This window comes from Chelon labrosus, assembly GCF_963514085.1.
Source record: "Chelon labrosus genome assembly, chromosome: 2".
In the NCBI taxonomy this organism is placed as follows: domain Eukaryota; kingdom Metazoa; phylum Chordata; class Actinopteri; order Mugiliformes; family Mugilidae; genus Chelon; species Chelon labrosus.
This window is the reverse complement of record NC_140338.1, coordinates 27,110,574-27,124,206: the sequence shown is the minus strand read 5'-3', so window position 1 is coordinate 27,124,206 and position 13,633 is coordinate 27,110,574. Positions and strand designations below refer to the sequence as shown.

The 13,633-nt window shown below is 42.3% G+C and overlaps 1 protein-coding gene across 1 annotated transcript; it reads left to right on the top strand.

The window, feature by feature from the left end:
* Positions 1-2,506: 2,506 nt before the first annotated feature.
* nherf2 (NHERF family PDZ scaffold protein 2) lies at positions 2,507-10,980 on the top strand. The gene is made up of 6 exons (XM_084557880.1): positions 2,507-3,541; positions 3,869-4,186; positions 8,244-8,429; positions 9,026-9,179; positions 9,262-9,485; positions 9,575-10,980. The coding sequence occupies exons 1-6, from the start codon at positions 3,335-3,337 to the stop codon at positions 9,740-9,742; spliced, it is 1,257 nt and encodes a 418-aa protein (XP_084414006.1). The 5' UTR covers positions 2,507-3,334; the 3' UTR covers positions 9,743-10,980.
* The last annotated feature ends 2,653 nt before the right edge of the window (positions 10,981-13,633 follow it).

Sequence of the window (13,633 nt, the reverse complement as noted above, 5' to 3'; positions counted from 1 at the left end):
CAACGATCATGTGAGAGGCATGATAGTCACTAATTTTTCTGCAGATGGGCCATCACACATGCAGCACGGTGGCACTCCCCAAGAGAGAGATTTCATTTTTTTCAAATCTGTGCTATAGCAACGTGCCTACATCAACACTGTATATTATGCTTGCTGTAACCCCCCCCCCCCCCATGTAAATTCTATTTATTAAAACATAGTCTTCATGCTGTTAATGTAAGGCAGACACAATCTAAAGTTCTTTTTCTGTGCTAAAATATATTGCAAAGTCCATGTGAAGATAGTTCTAATTAATAATAATGACAAGTTCATTTTAAAGACAGAGTTGTTTTAGGACAGCTTTGATTTTCTTGTACATTGAGCACAATATGTTTTGCTTACAACTTTTTTGAATAATTGCTATGCCGTGGGTATTGTTTTAGTCACAGTGAATGATCATATTGGAAAGACAGAGTGATAGAGTAATAGGTGTCCAATAGAGTAATAGGTGTATTACAGCAAGAAAAGTACAGCTGTAATAACTACTGTTTCCTGTTTGTTGTGTCTTTGTGTTATGCAAGTTGGTTGAAGGCCATAAAACAGGACACTAATATAGAACAGAGCAGTTTTTATGTTAGCCACACCAGTTTTAACTTGCTACTTAAAGATTTCTTCGAAGGTCTTCCAGACTGTGCACATGGCAACGTGCACATATCTACACTGTTAGAAATTTCTGTTAATTTACAGCAGAATTCCAACAGTATTAACCTGTTATTTTTGAATACATCACTCTACTGTTAGTACAAACAAAAAACTGAAATTTTGGTGATTTACTGTTCTTTTAACAGAACTATACTGTTTTCCTAAAATACAGGATTTTACTGCTAATCATTCAGCCAAACCTTTTAAATCACGGTATCATGATGTATTTTTTGCATTCTGTTCGGGCGGCACAGTGGCGAGGTGGTTAGCACTGATGCCTCACAGCGAGAAGATCCTAGGTTCGAATCCATGGGCCGACTGGGCCTTTCTGTGTGGAGTTTGCATTTCTGCCTGTTTCTGCGTGGATTCTCTCCGGGTACTCCAGCTTCCTCCCACCGTTCAAAGACGTGCTGGTTAGGTTAATAGGTGATTCTAAAATGGTTGTCTCTCTCTCTGTGTTAGCCCTGAGATAGACTGGCGACCTGTTCAGGGTGTACCCCGCCTCTCGCCCGATGACAGCTGGGATAGGCTCCAGCAGACCCCACGACCCATCACCGTTTGTAGATTTTGTGAAGACTGATAATGTATTTTTAAACAAACCAGTTGACTGTAAAGTATTGTGAAAGTAGTCTTAACAGTTTTTCAATAACAGCACAAAACTGTAAATTTTAGTGACAGTAAAAAAATTTTTATTTCACAGTAACATAATAGCAACCCTGCTGCCAGTTCTTTACCATTTTAGTACAGGAAAGTAATAAAAAACAGTCCCATACTGTATTTTTCAATAACAGTACAAAACTGTAAATTTTAGTGACAGTAAAAATATGTTAATTTTACAGTAACATAATGGCAACCCTGCTGCCAGTTCTTTACTGTTATTTTACAGGAACATTTTTAACAGTGTACTGCAGCGTGTGCTAGTTTTGAGTGTTCAGTGACTGAGTATACTCAGTCACTGAACACTCAAAACTAGTGAACACGGCCACTGAGCAGCTGACTGAACACCGCATGTCTGAGTGCCACTTGATATTACTGACCCAGGTGGAGTTATTTAAACGCGCCTCCACTCAAAAAGAAGTGAGTGTTGCCGTCACAGAATAATTTACCTTCTGAATCAGACACTTGGATTCACTTGATTACTTCTGCTGGAGCAAATCTTAAGGTGTGTTTAAGATCTGGACAAAGCTGAACATCTGAGCGGGGATGATAAAAGTCCAAACCTGGTCAAACAGGAGACACACACAATGTGATGTGGAAACATACGAATACGATAAACTTGACTACATAAATCCCAGTGAAGTAATAAATATTATAACAGAATCTGATTTATTACCACTTATGCTCACACACGCAAGGAATTTGTAGTGTTTGGTGCAATAAACATAGCAAGGAACAATGTAAAATATACAATATAAAGAACTGGCTTAACAGAATATTGGGTTTAAATAACAAAGGAATTGTACAAATAGAAAGAGTCATATTTTGACAATATATACATCTTTAATTCTACTTTTTTATGTAAAAGAGGAAATATCACTTAAATAAAAAAAACGCATCCGACTCAGAGTATTATAATTACACTATTTAAAATTTGGGGGTTTAATATATAGCGTTCACTTTTTGATCTCCTGAATTGCTCAAATCTATGTCTGTGGTATGTATTGAGGATTCTTTCTCAGGGAAACTTTAGTGCAAAGATCTATTGAGGACAGCCATACTGATATTTCTGCAAATATTTGTCTCGTCAAAGTCTCATCTTCCCGGATCTGAATATCAAGCACACACACCCTCAACCTCAGCTGTCCTGACTGAGCGCCTGCTACATTACCAACACAGCGAAAGCTTGTATTTCGTGATACATAGAATCCCCTTTGACGCAACCGTCCTTTTATTGATCTCCAGTGAAGATAGGGCCACGGGACGGATGAGGAAGATTTCCTTTCTCAGGTCACAGTCAGTTGGGTTTCAACTCCGCTGCCTGCGGCAAGTCTCTGCCTCTCTAGGGGGATGTAAAAATAGACAATATCCTGGCATTACTGTTGGGTACTTGTCTCGTTTCAAACTTTGGTTAAGCTCCGTGGACTGATTTTATTCATTAAACGTGTTTATTTTTACAGGAACTTCCAACAGCCATGTGATCTGTTTGGCTGCAAAGTGTGGCTGCGCTCCGTCAGGTGTGCGCTGAGGGGGTATAGTGGCATCTGCTGTTGACGCCTCTTCACTCTCACCAGGTCGGACAGGAGGACACACACCGAGCGGACGAGGAGAATTAAGTGTTACGTGCGAGGAGAAGCTTTCTAATCTCTGATCTATCGGATTATTCCCGGGATTTAGCCTCTACCCGTGGTTTTTGACCACTGTTTTACGCAAATTGCGCACCGCTATTACGCGCTCATATTTGCGCCCGTGGAGCTCACATGATGGATTAATTCTTCATTTGTTTTAGCTAATGAGTTTTTGATGTGTGCTTTCAGAACAATTGTGCATTAAGAAGGGACTCCCATGATGCTAAATCATGATGATCTTTTGGTCACTGAAGCGCGCAGCCGTACGTTGGATTAAGAGCCACCGACTTTCCACAGCTCTTGGACCAAGCACCTGCTTATTCTCCTGAGACACTTTGACCTGTTTCTCCCCCCTTTGAATCGCTGGGATGGAATTCGAGTTGAGACCTAGGCTCTGTTTCCTGACCAAAGGAGAGAGCGGTTATGGGTTTCACCTGCACGGTGAGCGGAATAAAGGCGGACAGTTTATCCGCAAAGTGGAGCCCGGCTCCTCCGCTGACCTGGCCGGGCTCCGACCTGGAGACCGAGTGGTGGAGGTGAACGGGGAGAATGTGGAGAAAGAAACTCATCATCAGGTGAGTGATGGCTTGATAAATATCGTTTTAGAAGTGACTGAAAAATATTGAGACGAGCAAGGATAGTCAAACAAACTCTCACGGGTGCAAACAATGAGTGGCATACCTGTTAGACTACTTTTTCCTTGCCTGAAGAGAAGGAGGAGGGGGAGCTGAAATGGGTCAGTGTGAGCCCTGTGTAATGAGAAGCACTGGGTGTCTTTGTCATAGCATAATAATGTGTTGTACAGGCCATTTCAGAGTAAGCAACATGCGCTAAATTATGCCACACTGATCATTTTAATTTGAGTCAAGTCTCTCACTGTCACTCTTCTGTCCTCTGTATAGGTGGTAAACCGCATTCGCGAGGTGCCCCACCGCACCAGGCTGTTGGTGGTGGACAGAGAGACAGATGAGCTCCTCCGCAGCCAGGGCCTGGCCTGCACAGAGGAGCTGGCCATCGAGATGGGAACCTTCTCCCCACGCCCCTCTCCGGCGCCCACACCCTCCGCTTCTCCCTTACCCAGAGAGAATTCCTCCCTGTCACCCAAACCCAATCACACACACTTATTTAGTTATGCTCCTGTAGAGTCTCCCACCCGGATGATCACACAAGACAAGGTCAAGAGGTCCTCGGTGACATCAAGTACAGCGACCGACACAGAGGTAAGGGTAGACATCAAAAAGCTCTTATTTGTGGTGTCATGGACAGTAGAGGAACACTGTAAACATTGTCTCTGTATTACTAAAACAGTCAGAGGAAGAGAAGAGAGAAACATTCTGAAGGTGGGATAGTTAGTTTGACCACTCTGCATGGTTGCAGTGAACCAGTGGGTTACTGTGTGAAGAGTGCGAGACACCCTGTGTCTATAGAGCACTAATCTGGTATTGGCCAGCCTGTTATCTAGACTCAGTCCCACAGAAGTGGGATTAGAAAGAGTCTGATAACTTCTCTAAACAGGAAGGAGTAAAATAAATAAAGGCCAAAGAAAAAGAAACCAGTTACTTTAATATACATTTCTATTCCAGTGAGAAGGAGAGACAATGAAACAATCGAAAATCAAGACAGGAAAGAAATTATTTGAAAGAAAGGATTTGGTGTAACGTTTAATACGTGGTGGCATCAATTTATTACTTTTTGTGTCAGTCCACTAATTTGAGTGCTGACATCTGCACAGGTGCACAGACAACACACTTCTTACTTGCCTTTTCCAGTCAAAATGAAGTTGTAAAGTCCACCATAATGCACGATTATCTGCAGGGAATGCAACTTAAATAGTGAATAAAAGAGTGACTGCAGCAGGTAATTATGATTTGCCAACTCCTCCACCTCACAATGCATCCGGAGGGTTTATTGTCCTTACATTTCCTGTCAGTCAAAAATCTATTCAGATAGGGTGACAACCCACTGTTACATCCGTTTACAAGCGACTGTTACCTCCGACAGGTGTGAACGCTTAGAATGCACATTGTATTGAAGGAGTGCTGTCACTGCGTGCATACTGACTGTCGACACCTCACATTCAAATGTTGGGTTGTTCCCACTGAACAAAGCCCTGCTGAAGCCGCTGTGTTTCCTTCAAAAACAAACAGTACCGTGGGTATTGTTTTAGTCACAGTGAATGATCACATTGGAAAGACTGAGTGATAGTGTGTGCACCAGGTGGAGGTGTAAACCCTGCAATTCACTGAGGGATGACATTTCCTTTGGGCAAGGTTTTTCAGGGTTTTAGTACAGTACAGTATTTATGAAAAGAGTCACATAAAGAGTCAAATGTCAATAAAACATTTGAGTCTGATCCTTCTTCATCTGCAAAGTTATAATTGTTTCATTGGATTGTCCATCAGCTGTTGAGTGTCTTGCACGGATAAATGTACAAAGCAGATATGGGAGGGATCCTATTTTAATACTGACTTATAAACTTAACGGCACAATGTCACATTGCCCTGCTGTGGAACCCTAAACACCTCAGACATTACAACAGGATATAAGATCTAACCAAGAAACACTTTTTTCAGAACGTATGATGCAGAAAAACATTACATTACATTTTCACAAGTGCCCACCAGACATCACTGTGACATCTTAATGCCAGCCGGGCTCCAGAAACAGTCGAGGAACAGGATCTCAGAGATCCATTGTTTGGGTTCCAAACAAACATCCTCGGGACCAGCGGCTCACGTCAAACTACCGTCTGTTTAGCTGAAAGCATAGTAAATAGAGGCTGCCCCTTGACTCGTCATCATGCCTGTGTTTCTCAGCAAAAGGGTCACATAAAACACCCATTAAACACAATAAGATCGGCGTCTGTGCAGGATAGTTACATAATCAAGAGCAAGGGCTCAGACCATTGAATGAATGACTTATTATGAAACTGTGTCCAACATGGCACTCTTAATTATGCCATTAAGGGTGGTATTTGTTTAGAATCTGCTTCGTGAAGTCCCTCTGAGGGCACAAAATTAACACATTCACTGTTCTCTAGTTGCACTAGACAATAAGTTTGCATATGTTTTTGATAACTGGAGACTTGAAGTAATCTGGTCTGCCTATTCAATAGACATTTATTTCTGATTATTTATTTTTTCATCACTTAGTAAAATTTACCAAAGTGCTTTGTATGCGAGGGGTTATTTATGGCCAGTAATTCAGGAGCTCTGATTAGAGAACCATTATGGCAAATTGATCTCAGGTGAAGGCCTTTGCGAGAGGAAGCACGCAGAAGACACACACGTAATCACACTCGACCTCTCCCGCCTCTGTGCCATTCGTCTTGTGACATTCAGCACACCGTACATGTAAATACAGACGCAATTTCATTGTTGCATGATGTTATTATGGCAGCAAATGCCCTTACACGGCAGACTTATGCAATCGTGTTGGGTGATATCACAGCCGAGCACTGGTCTTACTTAATCACACACGCACACTCCACTTGCATTCGTTGAATGAGACAAATTTTTTTAGGGGTATGAGAACAATGTATTATTTGTTTTTCCTTTAAATTAGTGGTGTTTGATGCCGTCATTTCCAGCCATACGAGCCTTGTATACCAGAGATATTAAGATATTAAAGTGCAGTTAGTGAGTGACTGATTAACGCTCAGATTTATGCTGTTGATTGTTTAATGTTTCAAATGTCAGGAAACTGTGAAATAATTCCTGGAAGTCATCTTCAGATCATGTGTTTTATCTAACAACAGAAGCTACAGTCATGTAAAACAAAGAAAATTTGAAAAACTGGCATCAGCTTTGACATTCTAGCTTGAAAATGACTCAAACTACGAACTTGTTATTGAAATTGCTGACGATGCAGTCTATAAATCAACAAATTGCTTTAATCTACTTATTGTTTCAGGACTAAGTGACTTTTTTATTTTGACCACGACATGGAAATATTTTGGAGAAGGAACACTTGAGGTCATTAAGTAGATCAGCTTAGATATTTCCAGGTCAGCGTGGCGTGCAGCCAGTGGGTGTCCATTAATTTGGGCCAACATGACAAATATAGCAAACAGGCCATATAAACAGGGACCTTTAAAACCAGTCGCTAAGGTCACCATGGCGATCTGTCACCAGGGTGCTCTATTCCATGACCACAGCTCGCACTATGTCTGTTCTCTGCTACACTGATGTTATTATTCATACACACGATGTGGTCACTCTCTCCGTGCACGTGTTAAATTCAATCTGTTGTTGATGGAGCAGAAAGGACAGAGAGATCTGTCTGGAAGCTCTCAGGTCAGCTTATCCATGAAGGCACAGTCACAACTGTGTCTTCAGACAGTCCGTATTCAGGGTTACTCTCAGGACAGGAACTAATGTAAGGCCCTGACGCAGAAAACACACACGCACAACCAGCACGCAACTAGTAACACAAGCCATAGTCTGTGCAGGTAGCCTAGCCATGCAACGTGTCAGGTGCTGTCTTCCGACATTAGGGTTAGGATTCGACTTAATGTCGCTCAGCTAGATCCACTTAGCCTACCCTGCTCAGCCGCGAGACCACCGGCTCATCACGGCAGCCACTTTCTCCTGATGACCTCTTAGCACAGCCCCACCAGCATGTTAAATGTAACACAAAAACAATGAAACCAATGGCACATCTGCAAATGAAAAAGAAAATGCATGGAACAAACTTTAATAGTTCATTATGTTCATTTTTACAAGAAAACACTGATTAGAACAACAGAATTTAGTCCAGAAGATAATGTGATATGTTCATATTGTCATGAAACAATTGTGCTGGAAACTGATACGCCATGCTGAGTTATTGCCCAGCCCTAACCTACGCAATCTAGTGCAATCCAATACAACAGGTCTGTAACAAATCCCAGCGTTGTTGAGGACATACTGCTTGGTTTTTGTTTGTTTGCTTGTTTAGACACCGTCTTCATGGCCAGGATTAGGGGTTGATCCCATGATGCTGAGACAACATTGTTGTACAGTCTATAAAAACATCGCAGCAAAGTACAAACTCAGAAAAGAAGTATACATTTAAAGGAACATGCCAGTGTTTTAAACTCTTAAATAAGAACTTTTACATATTTGTATGTAGACATGCTCGAATTCTATACACTTTTTACACGTATATGATCTGCACGCAAAGAGTCCTTGCGCCGAAACTGCTAAATCTCAGATTATTTGTTCCAGTTCTACAGACAGCATTTCTTCTGGAACATTCTCAGCTTTGTTATCGTCTCGTTCCCACTTATCGCTGCAGGTTGAGCCTTCACCGGAGCCGGCGGCTGAGCTCCTTCCCCGTCTGTGTCACCTGGTCAAGGGGGAGAACGGCTACGGCTTCAACCTGCACAGCGATAAGACGAAGGGCGGACAGTTTGTGCGTGCCGTGGACCCCGACTCAGCCGCTGAGAGTGCGGGCATCAGTGCTGGAGACAGAGTAGTGGAGGTACAACTAAAACTCATGACGATAAAAGGCGAATGTGGGGCATTATTAGGTTTAACCTCTGAGGGAGGAGGTGGGCGGGGGGCCCTTTATCGATCTGTGTGTCCACTGGTTTGAGGGGTGATTGGATTAGAGCCGATTAAACCAACTCTGTCTTAGAGTGGACAAGAGGGAATGGTGTTATTTTAAAGGGGGGAAGGAAGAAAAGATATGGATACAGGAAAACAGTGACTAAAGTTTTATGGAGGGGTTCTGAATTTTTTTTAATTTATTATTATTTTATGTTGACCATATCTGTGCCTCTATGTTTGTCAGACGCAGGAGTGAGGCTTTGTTTCCATTGCTCCCTACGATGTTAATATTGAGTGGAGGCAGGAAAGGACATCATGCAAATCAGTTGCAAATCCTCTCAAATCTCAGATTCTATCTCTTTTGATCTTTTTGACTACTCATACTGTACCTCCCGCTTGTCTCGTTGTGTTTTGTCTACCCTCTGACCAGTGCCCTGCCTTGTCTCTGACTCATTACGTCTGTCCATTATTTTCCGTTCTTCACCATTATTTCTGTTCCATCTGATGTTTCCCTTTCCTCGGTCTCAGGTGAATGGCGTGACCGTAGAGGGCCTGAGGCACTCAGAGGTGGTGGCACTCATCAGAGCAGGAGGGAGGGAAGTACGCCTCCTAGTGGTCGACCAGGAGACGGACGAGCTTTTCCACAGGCTGGGAATCACACCGACTGTCAGCCATATCAAAGGTCAGCTAGCACACATGCTCAGACACACACAGCTGTCTCCATTCTCCAGAAAGATTGCTTAATCTTGTTTACAATCTCACAGAGGTCTATGTGGATGACACAGCCGCAGAAAGCAGCCCACCCACCCCTTCTCCCACCACTGAACTCCCCGCCACAGATCCACCGATCATAAGTGTCTCTTCGACAAACTCGTCTCCGATCACAAGCTCATCTCCGAAATCCCGGACCAACGGGAGCTCGGCGTCCCAGTCGTCCAGAAGTTCCACCACCCAATCAGAGATCAGCAGCTCAGACATGAGCATCCAGGTGAGAGAGGAGCAGTGTGAGACGGGAATTATTTAAGAGGCCAGCAAGAAAAAGAGAACATGAAGTGCGTCTGTTTGTGTGTATTGCAGGTCCCCGATGAGGATGACAGGCGTATTTCAGACCCTTTTATGGACAGTGGCCTGCGCCTGAGTCCCACAGCTGCTGAGGCTAAACAGAAGGTCCTCGCCAGCCGCAACAAGAAGAGAGCGCCCCATATGGACTGGAGCAAGAAACAAGAGGTCTTCAGCAACTTCTGACCAAAGCAGATGGAAAAAAAGGCACAAGATTGGAATAAACTGAGGAATAATATCATAATTCAAACTGTAACTATAAACTCCATCTTGTAGAAACATGGACGAGGAACAGGCAAAAAAAGGAAGGGGGTGGGAATGTTTTAGTAATATTCTGAAATTTATTTCCGTATCTAAATTCATTGTACGATATCAAATAGTATTTTCTAGATGTCTGCATTTACAGTATCTGTAAGGACAAAGACATGCTCATGTTTCTCTTTTTTTTAAATTATTTCAGAGCCTTGACTATGAGTCTATGAAAGCTTCTATGCACTCCTGCTTCCGTGATATCATTAGCGTTTGTCAGACTTCTTAGGATGTACTTCCTACAGATAATCTCTTCAGTTGTTATTTTATTCATTTCAAACAACAGTTTCATGTTTTATAGATTTACAATGAGGTCATAGTCCTGGAATAGTTACTGATGTATTTACTTGTTGATTTTTTTTCTCATATCAGGTCATATACAACGTTTCAGTGTGAGGAAAGAGCAAATGGGTGAGGCTAAGTTATAAAATAAATTATGTTTGATCACCTCAGTGCTTCTCCTAAATGTCCCAGAGTGATTTCTGGAAACAAAAATATTTCAAAGACAAATAGTTGACTAGAACTGTACACCCTCTGGATATTTGTTGTATTGTAATTTTCTCCAGAATGTGAAATAAACTTTCAGAATATCAGTACAATGCGACAGTAGTGTGAGTTATCAGTATATCTTGAAATGTGGCAGCAGTGGGGTAAGTGGGGTCCTGAACTATCACACCTTCAAACTTTAGTTTCAAGCCTTTAAACTTGGCTGACACTTAAATTTGCATTGTCACTATTCACTTATTTTCTTGAATGAATGTCACAACCTGCTCAGTTGTCCAGCCGCAATCCCTCTATATCAAGTTCCACTAGTCCTAACAAAAGCCACCAGTTGGCAACGTCTTTAGTATCAGCAGCTTGTTGTCAATCATGTGCCATGACTTGTTTTACCAAATATAATTTCAATATGAAGTTCTGTGTATGTTCACTATGAAGAATTACTGCTTTGCTGTTCGTGACACCGGCACAACAATGTGTTTAAGCCTCTAAAGATCTTAGCTGTTGGATCTGTCCGTGCACCCACGCTCCACACTGTCCTCCAGGACAAATTATGTCACAGAGGTAAGGACGTTAAGTCAGACCAAAAAATGTGAATTGAGGTGAAACGTTTTGGTTACAGATGTATTTAAATTGGCTGACAATCAGTGTCTCAGTCCACCCCCTCGTTCAGAAAGGACTTGTTCAATTTAACAAACGTCTTCCTTTACTCCTCTATCAAACCATCTGTCTTCTCTAGCTAAAATGTGGACGTTGTTGTCCTCAAAGGAGAGTCTATTGTCCTTCAGGTGTAGGTGGACTGATGAGTGCTGACCTGAAGAGCTGACTGTCTTAGACTTAGACTTAGACTTTATTGATCCACAAGGGAAGTCTCGTGGTGAATAATACATTTGTGAAGTGGTTGATTTGTTTCCTTCATAACTACTTTTTATGAACTACTTCATAAACTTCATAAACTACACTGTCTTCTAGGTGAAAAGTCTCCTGAGATTATCTTTAACTCCAGCCACAGGTGAGCATCCTAGCTATGTGAGTCTTAGGTGGCACCACCCACGCATGTTTCTAATGAAAAACCTAAACTCATCACCAGCCATTCAGAAGTGAACAACCTGTATGAGAGGTGAAACGTCTTCAGGAAGACTCAAAAACTCTGTGTTGCTTTTAAGGATATAAACAGTCATCAGTTTATGTATATGGTTAAAGCAATATCTTGATATTAAGTGGCCTACATGTTTTACCTCTCAAAATGACGCCGGCGTTCTCACATTTTTGGCTTCAGATGCAGATTTTGAAGTGTCTTAGTAGTTTTTGCTTCCGTATATGAATATATGGCAGGTAAATCATTACATCAGGAGATCTCAACTGCGGGATTTTCCTGAACTTTCTCCTGTCACAACACCATCCCAAGCTCCGGGGTGAGCAGGTAATTTCAAGGTGGGGACTAGACAATGCTCCGCAACATAACAGTAGCCTGTAATTATGCTGTTTGCTGGAGGATGGATCAGATTTGTGGTTTGTGGGAGACTCCTGAGCTTTATTTTTGTGGCCTCAGACTAGCTTTGAAGAGCTGACTCAAAGAGACGTTTCCTATCGAGAAGCTCAAGCTTTATGACAGTCTGAGAATCTGATCCTGCTTTTGGCATGACTGAAAATGAATCCCTCTCAGTGGAAAGGGGCTTGTGTCAGATACTGAGTCTGTGAATCTTCCACATTATGTACATACATTTTGGATGCTTTTCAGAAAGGACACAGTTAATCCAAACATTGCTTAAATAGACATTTGGATGACATCTTCTTTACTAGCACTACACTAACACCTTGTGCAGTTTTTCATGTTTTTTTTCAGTTGTTCCTAAATTGTTTTTGTGTGTGTGTCTGTGTCAGGCTGCATCCTGCTGGGGATGGCTGCTGCCATCAAGGAGTGTCATTGCTATGGGGTGGGGTCTGTTCTAGGTGAGTGGCATGGTTTTAATGTTGTGGCTGATCAGTGTAAGGGAGACATTATACCTAAGCAGCATTTCTTAAGTTGAATGTGCTCCTTGCTGAACAAACTAGTTTATTTTCACTGAAGGGGTCTACAGTTTGCAAGTTCAGTAAGATCTGTCTCCTCACATAGCTACTGTAAGCATGTGAATATGAGATGACTGTACTGTGTTTGTGCTTTTAATGGTTCAATGTAAGAATCAGGTCAGTTTGCATTATGAGTTCAAATGCAAACATAAACACTGCTGATTATACTTTTATCTCCAGTGACAGGTGACCCAGTCCAGAACTCCTGCTGAAGTGATATGAGTGATACGAGTCTGGATTCAGTCATATTTCTAAATGATATCCTAGAAGTGGAAAATAGAGAAGCTGATGGAGCTGGCAGCATTTCTTTTTTTTGCTTTTGTTATTATTTAATAGATCTATGAGGTGATAAATCATAACTGACATACATAACCTTACTCAAAAAGAAGACACACCACGCAGCCATAACATTAGGACCACTTGCCCAATATTGTGTAGGTCCCACTTTTCCCATCAAAACAGCGCTGTCCCGTCGAGGCATGGAATCCATTAGACCTCCGAAGGTGTGCTGTGGTATCTGGCTCCAAGATGTTAGCAGCGGATCCCTTAAGTCCTGAAAGCTGTGAAGTCCCACAGATGCCGGATTGGATTGAGATCTGGGATATTTGGAAGCCAAGTCAACACCTTGAACTTATTTCTGTTTCCATGAAAGAGTGTACAGTACATGGTCTGCTGCAATGCTTAAGCAGGTGGCACGTGTAAAAGTAACATCCACGAGAACAGCAGGACACGATTTCCCTGGAGAACATTGCCAAAAGCGTTACACTGCCTCCGATGGCTTGCCATCTTCCCATGGTGCATCCTGGTGCCATGTGTTTCCTAGGTAAATGGTGAACACAAACATAGGCATCCGCATGATGTAAGAGAAAATGTGCTTAATCAGGCCAGATCACCTTTTTCCATTGCTCCACTGGACCAGTTCTGATGCTCTTATGCCCATAGTAGGCGCTGTAGACAGTGGACAGGGGTCAGCATGGACACCCCCGACTTATCTGCAGCTACTTATCTGCCAGGTACAGAACATACTGTGATGCACTGTGTGAAATGACACATTTCTACCAGAACCAGCATTAACTTTAATTAATGCTACAGTAGCTCATCTGTTGGATCGGGTCCCCGTGTCCATCAATGAGCCATGGTCATCCATGGCTCTGTTGCTGGTTCACCACCTTTCCTTCCTTGGACCACTTTTGATAGGTA